The 17793-nt window shown below is 35.3% G+C and overlaps 1 protein-coding gene and 1 long non-coding RNA gene across 4 annotated transcripts in view; one reads left to right on the forward strand and one right to left on the reverse strand.

The window, feature by feature from the left end:
• sif (still life) overlaps nt 1-17793 on the forward strand; it is a 283631-nt gene that overhangs the window by 248582 nt on the left and 17256 nt on the right. For all 3 annotated transcript variants that reach the window (XM_065345710.1, XM_065345709.1, XM_065345711.1), the window contains exons 17-18: nt 8421-8564; nt 12762-12944. In XM_065345710.1, coding sequence (XP_065201782.1) covers nt 8421-8564; nt 12762-12944 — 327 coding nt within the window. The remainder of the gene's footprint in view (nt 1-8420; nt 8565-12761; nt 12945-17793) is intronic.
• Nucleotides 1-17793, reverse strand: part of LOC135832459 (uncharacterized) — a 224574-nt gene that overhangs the window by 181428 nt on the left and 25353 nt on the right. The gene's annotated exons all lie outside the window — the stretch shown is intronic.

Below are 17793 nucleotides of genomic sequence, written 5' to 3' on the forward strand. Positions count from 1 at the left end.
GTGAACTGAAGAATAGCTTTGAAATACTTTTTTTTCATTAATTTCTTTTCAACTAGAAAAGGACTACCTATTTTTAAATTTTTCACGGTTTTTCTCATTTACATCCCTCTCCCTCACTCCAATTCAAATACATGTCCATATGCTGGAAAAAAAAAAACTCAAATCAAACTGAAAGTAAGTAGGTACTCGTATACCCTACACAGGAAATTACCCATCCAACGTACACATTGCATATACCATTATAAGTACATACATGGGTACCTATCTCTGTGTACATATTTAAAAACATTTGCACTACAGCAATGGGAAATTAGCTGACGTGCATCAGAAAAGTTGACCCATTTAGACTCGTAAATAGGTATTGGTATAGTATATCCACGCTGAAGTATTAGCGGAATATTTTACAGTTCCAGCGCGCAGCGTTTTCAGGAATAAATTCATCATAAAACGTTTTGCAACCATTTTAGGTGGGTAAATATTTGTAGGCTAGAACATCGCTTATAGAATAAATCTACCGAACAAATAGTAAAAATGATTAGGGTAAAAGATTCATTTAGGGATTGATAAAGGGACACTGGGTTATTATGATAATATTGCGGTGCATTTTCGCGCCTCGTATAATTTTCTAAAATAAATTAGAGCGGAATTGAAAAGGCTTTCGTTTAATATTGAAAAGCATCTAATAAAATTACCAAGTTTGGTACATAATCTCGGTATCGTTGATAAATTTCGTGTGTACTTAGTAACAATTAATAAGAATTATGTTGGGTAAGAGGGAAATTGAATTTTAAATGAGTGTTTCTCGCGGATCTGGTACTACATTCATTAGAATTTACCTGACGTGGCGAGAGGCAACGCGACGCGACGCGACGTGAGTGGTGGCGGCGTTAACTCGTCGTCGTCGAATTTTGATAATTAATATTTTCTTAAATAGTATAAAACAACGGTAAATAATTAATGAACTCGCTAAAGAACGAGATGATTTAAAATATATAGGTAGTATCTTATTGTGCGCGAACGAGGTAAGCATACTAACGCGACAAGTAGGCAGATGACGGCGGCGACGTGTAGAAGAGAAACATACAAAAGGAAGGTATGCGAAGGAGTAGCAGAGGGAGGTTATTGACGAAGATGAGATTCTCAGCAAAGGATTAATTTAATGTTTTTTGAGACACACAGGCGCGAGCATAGCAACACGCCGCCGAAGCAGCGAAAGGTTATTTCTTTCAATTTTAAAGTGCGAGAGAGTTATCGAAAGACAGAGCCGGCGAGATAGCTGTCAAGAGCTACGATGATTTATGGTACATAGCTTTATCGACTCGAAGAAAACGTATCATGAGAAAATCACTTGACTGAGAGAGAAAAAGAGCAAGAAAGCGCCAGTATTCTGATGTCAAAACCATCGGTTTTTTGCCATTGTAATTAATATAATTCCAAGTGTAACGTATGTTGGTCTTCGGCGTTCGACGTTTTTAACGCTTACTCGTCAAAATTTCACGTTGAAATTGATTGTGATGCGTTTGATAGATATACGAGCGTATTTTGGCACGAAGATTTAAGAAAAGATTGCTCGTGTATGGGGCGATTTAATGGCGAAAAATCAAGAAAAACGTTTATCGTCTCGTAAATCCCTCCACGTTGAATGGTGTTGCTTTCGGTACGATGCAGCTGCGTCGCGTCGCGTCGTCATCTTCTTCCAACCTCAAGGTGATTCTTTGCGCTACGCGTTTTTTCTCGCTTTCACTTTTTGCATTTTGCATATATGTACCTTGCTGCCTTGAAATGAATTTTAACGTTTGGTTTTTGATAAATTTCTCGGAAAATGATTCACGAGAATTGATGATTTTTGAACTAATTAATTCATATAGAATGAAATAAAGAAACCGATCAAGTTGAACAGTGCGCTTGAACTTGTTGAAAAAATATTCCAATTGAAAGATTTAGTTAATATGTACATATTAATAAATATTCGCAATAAAATTCTGCAACTAATGTTCGTCACAAAAACGCTTAATTTCAAATTACTTGAACTGTTACATTCGCTGAAAGTGCATATTACCCTCAACTCAAGGTCAACTTTTAAGCTATCGAAGTTGATTTTTTGAGTTTTAAAAACAAAGAGGCTGCAGTTGCCACAGGAAAAAATTACATTAAACGTCGTCCCGAAAAATCATCTGGTTACTGCCGTAACTCGATAATGTGAGCCTCACAGCAACGACTTTCAAGTTGGCGCTTCACGAACAAAAGATATTTTCAATTCTGCAATAGTCCAGTCATTAAAGACCAATTTTGTCCTATCTACCGGAAAAATGAATATCAAACAGATCTTTCGCAGACATTGTTCACAGTGGTCCCCTCAACAACATACTAAAAGTCCTCGCCGCTACGGGGTCCGGAACACCCTTAAAGGGGGGTGGGACCTCCCCCAATTTCAGTTTTTTGCCATTTTCTCCCCCCGCATTGCATTTTAGCGAAAAATATGCAATACATAAAAGAATCTACGTCAAATTTCCGATCTAATGACGTATCAACTTTCCTTGTAGGTTCAAGGGGGGTGGAACCACAACCATTTAAAAAAGGGGGGTTTCCTGAAAAATACATGAAGGATATAGGCGCCTATGGGGGGTGAAATGGTCCCCGAAAGCGTTCGAGTTGATATTAGCATGGAAGGTGTATACCATTGAGAAACTTCCGCGTGAAAAATTTCAGATCCACACCCCCTCCCCTTTTTGGTGGACGCCCCTTTTTTGACACTTCAATAACACTTTTCTCAGCCCCATTTTAACCGATTTTGAAAATTTTTGAGTATGTTATGTATATCCTTATTAGGTATCCCCACAAAAATTTTCAACGCCTTCCCCTCATATTTACCCCTCAAAATGGCGTTTTTTTCATTTTTTTATGCCTATTAAGAATCAAGATTGCAAGGTACAATTTTAGAAACACGTTTTTTGGATGTATTTTTGACCCCCAAACATCATGTACTTTTTTCGAAATTTTTGCTTTGGTGCGCCGCGCTGAAAAGTTGAAAAAATGTGTCTTAACCGGTTGGGGGGGGGGGGTGAAATGAGAATTTTGGGAAACATGAATATCAATGAGTAGGGTGTCGTTTTCTTATGATTCGATACCGCTGATCACGAATATGACGTCAGATTTTGTTTAACACTCACACAGCCCCTCCGGAGCCCTCAGCAGTCAGCCCCCACCACAATTTTGGATATTTTAAAAATAAACTTACTTTGATGATTTTGATGTCGTTTTCTTACGATTCGATACTGCTGAGTACGAATATGACGTCAGATTTTCTGCTACACCCACACAGCCCCTCCGAAGCCCTCAGCCCCCTCCTGAATTTCCACTATTTTTGAAGTTAGGCTACTTTAACAACATATGGAATATGACGTACTGTCTAAAAAAAACTTGAGGGAATTGGTTGTAGTTTATAAATAAATGGGTAATTCTCAAGAAAAGATCAGTTTTGATAATATGCATAATTTTGAAAAACAAAAATCATTTTTTTCAAGTGGGAATCATTTGCATAAGTGTCCCACTGTTATGAAAAGGACATAGCACGTCTGTGTATTACAGTATCGAAATGTCCTTTGACTTTGCCTGTCACACGCCATGTTTCTGAGAATAAATATTATGAAGTGTCATGAACTTCATTTTTTTGGTGAAAAATTGGCACATTCTCATTATCATAGAACACAAAGGTATATTATTGTGCAAATTGCAATCTTAATCAGTCCATAGGAAGCTCACATTTCACATTTTTGAAAATTGTCATACAGTTTTTGCGTCAATTTTAGAGCAATTTTTAATTATTTTTGCTAGCTTGCCAATCCAACATTTTTTTCTGGTGGGTGGTTGCACTGGTTCACTGTTCTCATAGAAATGATACCCCACACTGTAATTTTGAAAACCTACGTAATACGTAACAGCTCGCTCTGATCGTACTTATCTCTGAAGTTTTGATATTCAGATTAGAAAAATCTGTGTCCTTCAGCTTGTGTTTTCATTTACTAAAATGAACCCGCCAAAAACGATAATTGAGAAAGGGAAGTTATTTTACATGATAAGTAGGTACACTTTTATTACGTGTTAAAAATCAGATAATGTCCCGAAAGTAAGGCTGGAAACGAAAATACGTTGAGATTGAAGCCGAAGGACAATCACGCTAGTCGACATATAACACAATAATACAAGCAAAATTTAGAAAAAATAACTCCCGATTCGAATATGTACTACAACCTCGAAAACATATCAACCGACGTATTACACATCGATGAGGGTCGAATCCTAATTATTGCTATTTGGGGAGGGGGGGAGGGGGTCCAGGGGCAATAGTGCGGGGGATTGAATTGAGGCCAACACTAGAAAAGGGATGTGAGACACTTATGCAAATGATTCCTCCTTGAAAAAAATGATTTTTGTTTTTCAAAATAATGCATATTATCAAAACTGACCTTTTCTTGAGAATTACCCATTTATTTATAAACTACAACCAATTCCCTCAAGTTTTTTTTAGACAGTACGTCATATTCCATATGTTGTTAAAGTAGCCTAACTTCAAAAATAGTGGAAATTCAGGAGGGGGCTGAGGGCTCCGGAGGGGCTGTGTGAGTGTTAAACAAAATCTGACGTCATATTCGTGATCAGCGGTATCGAATCATAAGAAAACGACACCCTACTCATTGATATTCATGTTTCCCAAAATTCTCATTTCACCCCCCCCCCCAACCGGTTAAGACACATTTTTTCAACTTTTCAGCGCGGCGCACCAAAGCAAAAATTTCGAAAAAAGTACATGATGTTTGGGGGTCAAAAATACATCCAAAAAACGTGTTTCTAAAATTGTACCTTGCAATCTTGATTCTTAATAGGCATAAAAAAATGAAAAAAACGCCATTTTGAGGGGTAAATATGAGGGGAAGGCGTTGAAAATTTTTGTGGGGATACCTAATAAGGATATACATAACATACTCAAAAATTTTCAAAATCGGTTAAAATGGGGCTGAGAAAAGTGTTATTGAAGTGTCAAAAAAGGGGCGTCCACCAAAAAGGGGAGGGGGTGTGGATCTGAAATTTTTCACGCGGAAGTTTCTCAATGGTATACACCTTCCATGCTAATATCAACTCGAACGCTTTCGGGGACCATTTCACCCCCCATAGGCGCCTATATCCTTCATGTATTTTTCAGGAAACCCCCCTTTTTTAAATGGTTGTGGTTCCACCCCCCTTGAACCTACAAGGAAAGTTGATACGTCATTAGATCGGAAATTTGACGTAGATTCTCTTATGTATTGCATATTTTTCGCTAAAATGCAATGCGGGGGGAGAAAATGGCAAAAAACTGAAATTGGGGGAGGTCCCACCCCCCCTTTAAGGGGGTTCCGGACCCCGTAGAGGCGAGGACTTTCAGTATGTTGTTGAGGGGACCACTGTGAACAATGTCTGCGAAAGATCTGTTTGATATTCATTTTTCCTGTAAAAATTTCTTTAATGACTGGACTACAACCAGAACCATTCTTTTAACTCTTTGTATTTTAGAGAACTTGCCCGTATATTAAAATTTAATATTAATTTAAAATCTGCCTCTAATTTCGATACTCGACGGTACACAATACTCATGTACCACCAAAAGTGCTTATTTCAACCATTCGTACCTACATTTTGTTTTCATAGTCTAAAAAGCCGACAAAGTTTTTTCTCCACAATAAAATTAAATAAGATTTTCTTCATTTCGAAGTATGAATTCCTCCAGTCTGTGGCATGTTGCACCAGAAAAAAATTTTCTCAAAAGAAAACACCATCTTTATAAAATAAGGTCGACCTTTTGAGGCACGTATTTATCAGATGCTTATCAATGTTATCCGGATTTCTGTGGGCCATTTAAACCGCCATTAGCGTAAAACTTTTCGGTAGTAAATTAACGTGAGAAATTTTTATACGAAAATCTAAGGTTGAAAGTTTTTGAAAAAATTTTTCAATGTTGTGCGAGTCACATAAGTTTCGAAATACAGAACCCGAGGCTTGAAATATTTCAAACTAAGAGTGTATATACTTTCTTTTTCTTTGCTCGCCTCCTTCTCCTTCTTTTTTTTTTTTCAAGAAAATTTGAACCCGCAGAAGATAAAACTCTACACCGAAGAACCGGAAGAGAAGATGTTAAGAATGGCGAAAAAATTATGACACGAAATATCGTATATGTCTTTTAAACGTTGCACACGACCAATAAAAAATTCTTTATTATCTTAATAAATACGTCGAGGGAAATTTTTTATCGTTTAAAATATCATTTCGCGAGCTCGCGCAGGAAGAAAAAAAAACCACCGTTAAAGCATCCGTTACGAATAATGGTAAAAAAAGAGCCACGCGACATGTCAAAGGTTATTCTAAATCGTTTCCCGTGATTCTTAATCATGGTTGATGAATGTGCACGTGTTTTTTACCTACGCATAACAAAAATTAAACAAACACACTGAATAGGTAAATAATCGTATTTCCGAGCTAAATTCGTTCACAATTACTTGTGTTTGCGCATACTCTGAAACAACCCAAGTACCTACTAATTGGGGGCGTTGGAGGGCTATAATTTGTCAACTCTAATATCCATATTTTTCTTTCACGCGTTAATACATACATTAAATACTATATGCACGAACAAAGTTTCGAGGCGAAATGAAAGCCCGACACTTAAAGGTGTTTCGTGTTGCGCGTGAAGTACGTATCTACAAATTTGCAAGCAAAATGTTAACAACATTTTTTAAAAGGACTCAATTTTACGTTGTTTTTTTTCACTTTGAAGCAATTTACTAATCAAAATTAAATAAAAAAATGTTTGGACGTACCTATTTTGGAACGTTTTTCGTAAACCGAAATTTTTAAAATTGATCTGGAGGTTTGAGAGAACCTCTCAAAACTACCCTACAGTCAATTTGCGAAATTTAAAGTGTGGTACATACCATACTAAACTTTAACTTTCCCGTGTGATTACGTATGCACAATTTTGTGAAAAATTTATTCGTAACATCGACCAAAAAAAAAACAAGTCTCCTGATTGTAACCCGCATAAAACAATGCATCAAAAGGAAAAAAGGAAAGGAGAGAGGGAGGGGAGTCAAAAAACAGTTACATATTAAATTTAAGCTTTCCAGTTCCGAAAGTAACATTTTGACTTTTTCATTCCACCAATGGCCCAAATTTGATTTTTAAAATTTCCCGAAAATCCAAAAAATAGACTTTAGCACTGGAAATTTGGCAGATCCAGATGAGGTGTTTTTGCATACCTTCTCTTTCGATTTAACTTTGTTCGGTTTCTAAAATCTAAGCTTGGGCGAAGAAACTTATGAAAGCGGATCTCTCAATTAGGATTTTTGTTCATTTTTCCCCCACTAAAATATGTAGCTACATAATTATGAATTCCAGTCGCATAGGTATTTCATGAAGTAAGTAAATTTCGGCAATTTCAAAGTTTAAAAAAAAACACGAATAGGCTATTAAAAATGGGTGAAATTCAACTTGGTGATGTGAATATTGCATAAAATGGGCCCCCGGACAATTTGAAGGTGAATGTTTAAATTTTAGACACCTGAAATTTTGTAGAAACCAAATTTTTAGCTGTCTTGATTCATTCCTGACCTTTGACAAATAGTTCAAACAACATAATGTTTAAATTTTAGACACCTCAAATTTTGTGAAAACCAAATTTTTAGCTGTCTTCATTCATTCCTGACCTTTGACAAATAGTTCAAACAACATAGAAAATGTGAAATTCACTGGGAACTCTATTGAGTGAATTTGAAAAGTCTTATTTCGCGAGGTTGGCTTCAAATTTTCACCATGTTTCACTAAAAAAAACACACCGTTTCAAAAATATGTATTATATTTTCGTGAACAGAAGGTAGAGTAAGCAGCTAATCAGAATGCAGTTTGAGTAGGTCGAAATATCAGCTTCAAATTAAACTACATAAAATCAAACGGACGAGCAATTTTGCGACAGTTTTTCACGTCTGCGTTTCCTCTTGACCCAAATAGAGGTAGGTATCCAAATACTCATCTTGTACAATAAAGAATATTTCTTGATAATTCCGCCTACTATACGTGGCACATTAAAGGAGGAGCTGCGATACTCGAACTGTCAAAAAAACATATACAATGTTGAAGGAAAAAAGTACCAAGTAAGGTTTCATCTTCACTCGAGTACACCTTTACTTCACTCTTGATACTTAGGTATCAATATACAAATAACTCCTTGGCATTTTCGTCGCCTTTTCCGAACATTATATCATTCGTACGACCATCGAATGGAAATGCATTCGAGCAAGATTCATAAGGCTGATGCTGTTAGACGATACTCGAATACCTATTCGTATAGAATACGAGCAAATATAACCGGTACGTTTACTTGTTTTTCACAGGCTCCTTGTCAAGTTGAATTGGAAAACTGGATAAACAGCATTCATTCGGCTTGTGCGGCAGCATTCGCAAGACATCGCGGAAAAACTGGAACGTTTCATTTGTTATCTGAAGAAGTGTTTAAAGTCGAAAAAGCTCTAGAATCGGTAAGTGTTTTTTCGATGTGTACACTTAAACTGTTCTCGGGCGAGCTGTCGTTAATCTATTGTTCTATTCGCCAGCGAATTGTTTTCGATGCTTTTTTGAATTAGTTTCCGCCATCGGGAAATGTTTACATAAAAAACGTCGTTTTGTTATTCGTGCCAGTATTTTGGACTGATTCTTTGGCTTGGGTAATACGATGGCGGTGGCGATAACGATTAGGTTTTTTTTCTTCATCTCTAGCTCTCAGTCTCTGCGACTAAATTACTTATTTTAGCGAAACGACCAAACGAAAAGTTTCTTCTTACGATGATAACAATTTCAAGTTTGGTAAATTTTTTTCCTCTAGCCCGCCTCGCTTCTCTTGTTCCAAATTCCAATTCTACGACTGGTTTTGCGGTATGATAAATCGACCGTGTAACATTCTCGAAGAGCGAAATGACATTATTAATTAATTTATAAATTGAGCGAATTATGTAGTATCGTAGTATAGTTTGCAGAATAATCTGAAATTTGGCTACTCTTGAGTTTGCGGTATCGAAAGTGGTAGCGAGAAACTAAAGTAATTATCGTTAAGGGAGTAATTCACTTCAACGGCAGCGAGATCAAAACGCATATGTTCACCTTGACCAAAATTACTCGCGTCTTTTTTCAAATGCTCATCGAATGTTTGAAAGCCTGCGTTTGCGTAATTACCTCTAAGATATCTACGCATTTTACGATGAGCAGCAAAATTTCATCGCCATCGGATGTATTAAAAGCGAAATTTAAAAATAAACGCATAGTTTCACACCGACGGCGAAGTAGCAAAAAAAAAATAGCGCTAAAATAAAGATTACAAAAATTTAAAAACGTTCTCGCTTTATTTACGACTTGGGGTTTTTAGGAGAAAAAAATCACAAAAAAAAACTTCGAATGGTAAAGTTTTGTCTGCGACTAATATTGCCTATCACAAATTTGTAAAGTTTTATTCCAGTTTCTCGTATTTATTTGCATTTAGGCGGTTCAGGAGAACAGTAGCACACAAAATTTAAGCGAAAAAATCTGCCAACATTCTCCATCTTCACTTTTTAATTTGAAAAGTTTTCTGATTTTTCACTGAAATGTCATTAGTTTGTGCGTAAATAGAAAAGCCCTTTTAAGTAATTTAATTTGTGGCCTTTTCTTACAACAGTGTTCATAATATTAATAATTTTTTCAAGCCCTCGCGTAGAAGACGCCGCGAAGCGTCCATTTCTCAGCACGTAGTTAACGTTAAATCCATCGAAGACACTTTTTCTTTTCTTCTTAAACCTACAAATTTTCGTATAATTAGTCAGGTAGTAAATTATCACTTTGACTAAATTCGAATGTCTTATGGTACGCAATTACGCTACACGCACATATTAAAAGGGGCATATTTATCGATAAATATGACGTATTTATGTACGGCGAATAGAATTGTTTGTGACGTAAAATTGTTGATTAGTTTTTGCTATTGACAGGTACACTACGTATACATGTGAACGTGTGTGTAAAAAATCGTTCGACTCGAATACTTCTCAAGTTCCTTAAAAAATTGCCGAAGACCTTGTTTATGCGTAGGCGTATTGTAAAAACCAACTGCGTATGACATTTTGGCGAATTTTTTCTCCTCTTTTTTTCTCGACAATTCATTTCTCTATGAACTTGTGTCACGTGGACTGGTAATTGATTAATCAACGAACCTCTCTTTCGGAAAATGAGTTATCGATACTCGAGTTGTTTTAATCAATATACTACGTATTCGTTTCGCATCGAATTCAATCATTTTTCAAGGCATATTTCAACATTGTGTAAATGAGAAGTATCATTAACACGACGTGTAACACAAAAAAGAAAAACGTTTTATAAAATGAGACGAACTTTTGAGAAATTTTGAATCAGTAAGTATACTAACACAGAATCATTTAATCAAATCATTTTAGTATTTCTAAACTTTAAAAATTCGGAAAATGATAGGTATAAATTAATCTGTCTATTGCTCAAAAAAGTGATAGCTTAATGAAATTGAGAATCTCTTGGTGTTCTTTCTCCCACTCTAGCAACATGTGACACATACTTGAGTTATCACTGAAAGTAAATTTAAAAAAATTCATTTTTGATTATTTTGAAAATCCGCTTCTTCAACATCCAAACTAGCGCCATTTGATGAAAACGGAATATGAGATTCGAATCCCCCTCCGCATAAGCAGGTAATGTGGGCACCAAGTGTTTTCCCCTCATTTTTTAGTGAATACTCGAAATAATTTTTTGGTGTTAGTTAAGTTGCATACTCGGTTCGCCGTAAATAATGAAAACGACTTACTACATGACCCGAAGTCCCGAACCTACAATTAAGTCCAAACCGATGATTTCACTCAAACTTTTTTTACGAGCTCTTCTTGATGATCTTATAAAATAACCACCATTACGTTGATTCCAAACTTCCACGGAGAGGGCACGAACCCCGTAATTTTAATGCAAATGCGTTTCTATGAAAAAGTATCCAGCATTATCGAGGTTTACATTTTATGACTAGTTACGCACTAGAGAAATTATGTACGGAATTTTAGAGAAAATAAATTGGAAATTTTAAATTGACGAATAAAATTTGAGGAGCTCAAGTCGAAGTTGAACTTTCAAGGTGAAAGCTCAAGTTTTTGAACCAAAGTACAAAAGTTGAAAACTACTATTTTAAAATCTAGAAAAAAAATAAAGAAACGACCTTAATTTAATCTCTTTTTAGCAAACTAATTTTCAAAATGAGATCTTAACGCTTACGGGGGGGGGGGGGGCACAAGAGCTCACCATTGAGATCAAAATTCAAAAACATTTCTATAAGTGTAGAGAAGTTGTGCAGCATGTTCAATAATGTGATTAGTGAATTAAATTTGTAGCAGGAAACATTCAAAATTTAAGTACCTACCTACCGAGAAAATCAAAAAAATTACAGATATCTGCTTGGGTACATACATAAGCAAAATGAATCAACTTTTCATCGACTTTCCGTCTGAAATATCGTTAAAGCAATTTTATAAGGGTACCTAATCTGACGAATAAATTGACACAATTACATTTTAGATTCAAAACAAATATCAATTTATCAAACTCGCCAAACAAATTGAATATAACGAATCAATGAATGATGAATTATAACTAATTTAGTAGTGGGTACAACTTAAATCAGTAATCAACGAACATGCATATTTTCAGTTTAGAAAAATGCAACATTTTATCCTGATCCGTCGAGTAAAATAAAATGAATACCAAATGAATGTATCGAAAGAACGCACCAAAATCAATTCGTGTACGACTTCGAATTTAATCTGATTTTCGCGACGAGTTTGATCAACAACACGTAACATAATCCGAAACTCGAAGGGGTAGAAGAAGAAAGGAGAAGGGAAACGACGCGGATTTTTTCTTACACAAAACGCGACGTCAAAGAACTGCATTATCGGGACTAATTTCGCTGGAGAATTACAAAAGAGGAGAAAAATCCGCTTTTAACTAAAGCTGTCGGCGAATAATTGGAATTTAAGTATTTTAGAAAGGGGGAAAAGTTTTGGCTAATTTTCGCTCAGTAGGATAAAAGTTTGCGGCGCATTTGGAAGAGCGATTTCGCGAGAAACTTATCATTTAGGAAGAATCTAATACAATTAACGAAGAAAATGAATGATATCGACATTAATTTTATTTCGTTGCTGTAGGAGACGGATTAGATAAATTCGAATTGAAATAACAGAGTGGAAAAGTTTATGAAAAATGCGAGGTGTGCCGAAGGCGTTACGAACCGAATATCTTCGCTATGCTATCGAAAATAACCGCATTATTTGTCTAAAGAGCAGAAGCAGGCAGGGTAGAAAAAAAATTTTCGGGCGAAGGGATTGGTATGAATTTAAAATATTATTCGGGCTATTTGCTCGCGCATTCAAATTGTAAACACGCATTTCCTCGGTGTGTTTTTTTCTTCGTTTTTTTTCCTTCGTTCTCTTTCGAAGCCTAAAAAAAGGAAAACTTATATTAAACAGTTCATAAATTTAAGGCAAGAAAAAAAATGAAATACATAAACAGAAGGAAAAAGTCGATAAACGAAAAGAAGCGAAAGTTTTCACGTAAACTAAAATGTCGAAAAGATATATGGAAATTTCTGCATGGTAAGTTACGACGAAGAAATTTATGAATAAAACATGGTTTTATAGGATCACAAAATGAAGCACATGGCAGAATTACAACTAAGTGTCGTTTCCGATCCGGATATGAAACAGCAGTTAAGCAACCAAATTATGCAATACGAGGAAAACATGGAAAGATTATATTGCGAACAGTTCCGATTAAGATGTTACATTTCCAGCCTTCAAAACGGAGAATTACCCAATCCAAAAGTAAGTACACGTTTGTTTAGTTTTGTTAATTATCCAACTTTCTCGCCAACGGCAACCCGCTAAAATGTGATGCTGTGGCATACAGCGAGTCGGTATTTTTTATCCTTTATATATTCGAAAGGGCAAGGTGGCGTTTTCCCCCCTTCGACGAATGTCACGAAGTTGAATGAATTTTGTAATTTTCTCGTCTCTGCGGTACTACGTAGACGTAAATACACGCTTCGCACACACGATTCGTTGTCGGCGTATCCAGGTGCAGAATCATATCGTAAATCTCACCGAAGCTCAAACAAACTGGAACGAAAAAAATTATTGGATTTTTTTTCGCTCGTGTGACGTGATTTTAATATGTTATGATTTATAGAAATGAGCTTTGTCGTTTGGCTTCGCCAACCTTAAAATACATACGCAAGAGTAAAGCATTGCTGCAAATAGAGAACTTTCTACTAAAATAAGATTATACAGGGTGTTTCATGGTACATAGAAGTAAGACTTTTCAACCAGAAACTAAACAACACATATCAAGTCTGTGTACGTATATTTGCCTAGCCTTCAAAATGCAGTGGCAAAAGTAGGCTGGCTTAACTTTCAAAGAAAAAAAAACCGCACACAATTCTCAATTTAATGCACAGTCTAGACTCCAGCAGCCATAATAAGATGCAGAGTTGAAATTTAAGTCAGGAAAAAGAGCATTTTGCCTGGGATACTTCAATGTACTCATTTATCTTCGTGCATCAACAGCAAAGTGTACTTATTTTTATGCACATGAAGAAATTCGACCAATGTTCTTAATTTGGCTTTAATACTGAATCAAGTTGAAAATCTTACACTGATCTTGAATAAAAATTAAACGAGCCTCTTGTTGCTCCTACCTGTTACCTGTCGTTCGAAAGTTACAAATACATATACGCAAACATGCATTTAAGTAGACTTGATATACTCGTATACTGCCTGGTTTCTGTTTGAAAAGGCTTTTCTCCAACTCTAAATCAACTTACATCAACGTACGTCGCACATAAGTAATTTTTGTTGAATTACAAACGTGAACACGGTATGGTATTGTCAATTTGTCAAACGCTACACCTAAAGGAATTGTTTGATTTTAATCGCAATTGCGCACTTTTCTGGTATCATGTTTTTCAAATTTAGCCTACTGTTTGTTTGTGTGTGTGTATTGTTTTTTTTTTTTTTTTTTTTTTTTTGTAAACTCTGCATGTTTATTTCACTGGATGCGAGTTGTTTTGGTTGCTTGACTCGAGCCTGGTTGAAAGTACCTATCGTGGCCAAATCGCGTCGCACGTTTAAAATAATAATCTCGTTCCAGAGTACTTTGTCCGCACATGATAAAGTTGAGACTTTTATTTCTTGTTAGCGAGCCAAGTTTTCCCTTGACTATTAAATTCGAGAACACTTATACAATGATAAAGAGGTACATGTACTTTGAGCGCTTGGTTTAGCAAGAAGTATTCCAGCCCTTTGCGAAATTACGGTTTAACTCGATGTCGTAAATATTATAGAACATTTTTCTCTAAACCGCATCAAGTTTTCATTCTGATTAGAGCATTCGACGAGTAGTTTATTTTTGAATTGCGCCAGCGAAATTAATACGTATATAGTTTGAATGAAGAGTTGAATAGTATTTGAAAGCTCTGCGATGCTGGTTTTTTAACTTCACCAGAAACGTTATTGGGAATGTGCCTCGACACACGAGCTTTCTTTTCATCTTAGAATGGAGAACTCGAGAGGGTGTATTTTTATTCCAAGTGTTGGTCGCCTTGTTACTAGAGTATGTACTCGGCATATACGCGAATACGTATACATCAAGCTTTATGTACTGTATAAGTGAAAAAAAGGAGTGAAAAAAGAGAGAAAAAAAAAGAAAAACCGACATACCGGGTAATTGCGAAAAAGAATGAAATTACATATCGTGGTGGGATTGTATTCATATACTTTAAATGAATAAAACTTTCGGAAAATAGGTCTCGTAATTTTTTTTCTCGAGTGCGAATTTTAAGTAAAATTTCCTTTACAATGAAAACTTACTTAATTGCTTTTAGAATTTTTCTCTCCTCTTTTTTTTTCAAAGTTAAATGTTTCAAAAGACCGGAATCTGACATTAACTATAAATTTTACCAGCTCGTTTGGAAATTTTTCAAGCGATGAAGAATGTTGAAAAGTTTAACTCTTCTCGTCGACTCGCTTCTCCTCTCTTTTATCCACCTCCATCGTTCAACGTATTGTCTCATTATTATGCTTTTAAATATCTTGAGAGAAGTTGGAAAAGATAATATTGTAATACATGAGTATTTTTGTTAAATAAGTACTTGATATTTAAAATTGATTTCAATATGAAAATTTAGAATTTTTAGAAGATACTTCACTTTACGTCAACATATGAACGCATTGAAATCCATAAGGGAAAGTTGTCTTATAGTGCGCGTCTAATGGCTTTGACGCTCTAGCTCCTGAAAACGATCCATCGGCAATTTTTGTACTTATGACTGAAAGATTTTGCAAAAAGTGAAGAAATGCGCAATTTTAGGCTATGTGTCCCGGTAAGTGCGCACTCATATAAAACCCATGTATTTTGAAAAAACTGATTCCAATATGTAATAAGTTAGGGTTGTTGACTAAAAATTCATTAAGTTGGATTTTGTTGAATTTCTTTCCAAAAAGTACTCACACGTACTTAAATATACACAGGGGTGCGGTGATCCCCCTAGGTCAATGAGTAGCGCCCCCCTAAACTAGCATTAGTGCCCACCCCCTTCGTTTGACCCTCCCCTCATTTTTTCAAAATTCGAACTTCAAATTCTCCTATTTTCGGTCTCATTATTACAATTTTTTTTAAATCAAAAAAATGTTCAAATGATCAATAATTTTGAGTTTTTATTGCACAAAAATGGCTTTCTATGATGGTGATCTTGGCTTCCAAAAGCGACATTTTTAATGAAATATCCAATGATGAGATAATTGAAATGTTCGAAGGATCATCGAGGGTGCACAGTCGAATATTGTTAAGAAAATTATTTTTGATTTCAACTTTATTTGTTTATTTTTATTTTTTCTTTGGTGATTTTTGAAGTGTTATTCAAAAAATGAATATTTTTAATTTCATTTTTTGAATTAATCGATTTTTACGAAATACGGGGATTATTTTTGTTCAAATTTAGGGGGGCCATTTACAACACTATGTCTACGGGGAATGAAAAAAGTTGATCATTTTTTCCCTTTTTTAAAAATGTTGAAAGAATAGGGAAATAGTTGTTATTTTTTGATAGGTACGTATTATAATTGTTTTTTAAAATAGTTTAAAAATATAAGGGATAATGGGGATCGTGAAGATTAGGGGGGCATCTACCTACTTTTTTTGCTGTGTGCAAGTATTAAGTATTCACGAATTTATCAGAAACCCCCCCCCCCCCCCCCAATCGTCAACGAGGAGTTGCTACTCAAGAAAGTGCCTTCACCGCACTCCTAAATATACAAGAAAAATGTATATTTTGTCAAGAAATTTTTTTTTACTTCATTATGATATTGTGTACTGCGTACTAATGGGAGCGCTCAAATATGAATGTTATCAACACTTAAAAATCCAGTTGGCGCACTCAAAGGCGACTATACGCACCATAAAGCAACTCGCTCTATAACACATTTACAGATGATTGGAAAGTTGAAATGGAAAGTTTAATGAAGTGCACTTGTATCCATATTTTTGAAAATTTATCAAATGAATTTAGGCTATGAATTACAGCAATTGGGATGTTGATATAACAATAATCGTTTAAAACTTCACATTATTATTATTTAGGACCATCAGCCATACATAGTTTATCAATGCTTTCGATGAAAAAAACAATCATTGTTCATAGCTTGAGCTTTAGCAACTATAGTTTGGCCAACACTTCTCGTCATTAGGTAGTTTTTTGAAAGGTAGCTCGGTCCTGTGAATTAATACATACCTACCCCACACACTTACATTAGAGACTAGTTTTTGAACTATACTTACCTACATGGGTCAAAAAATGTAGAAAGTAACAAGGAGAGCAGCATTTGAGGGTTATCTACGTACCTACCTAATCAGTATTTTCCTCTAACAGCTTTCGCACTATAAAAAATTGTTCAATAACGAGCAATTGGTAATTTCATCAATTAAAAATGAAACAACCGGGATTTTCTAGCATTACCTATTTGATATTGATTCATACATTCGAGTACGTTGTCATCGGACCTTGTTATTTTTATGATATAATTTTCCTATAGTCCTCCAAATTCAACAACTTTGGTTTTTAATACTGTTGGATTTTTTGGAGAGAAAATCGTACACAATTTTACATAGCTATCTTAGGGGAAAATAAGTACTTACCACTTGAAAGTATCCATAAAAAAAACATGTAAATTTTGTCAAAATTTGAAAATTTTTTATACCAGCCAACTTCTCTATGCACGATTAGCTTCCAAAGCAATCACCAAAAACCAGACAAGGGAACTTTTCAAGATGTTCGCCTCCGCGATTTGAACGGGACCGTGATTTTTGGGAATATTATGCATTTAAAAAAATGTACTCATTTATTCAGCGAAAATATTGAAAACTAGCCTTGAAACTAATATCGACTCCTCTGAATCGAATTTCAGCGTCTTGTGCAATTCCTGCAGCCTTTAGCATGATTTTCGACTTTTCATTTTCTCCAAAGTTTTTAAATTTCTCCAGAAAGATTGAAAATTAATTTGGGTGAATAAAAAACGAGTTGTCTATTATGTTATTTCCTCGACCTGTTGAATGAGTTTATCTACGTTTGAGCCGATTTCCACGGAGACATTTTAGGTACGTAAGTAGAAGTACTTACAT

Source organism: Planococcus citri, chromosome 1, assembly GCF_950023065.1.
Source record: "Planococcus citri chromosome 1, ihPlaCitr1.1, whole genome shotgun sequence".
Lineage (NCBI taxonomy): Eukaryota > Metazoa > Arthropoda > Insecta > Hemiptera > Pseudococcidae > Planococcus > Planococcus citri.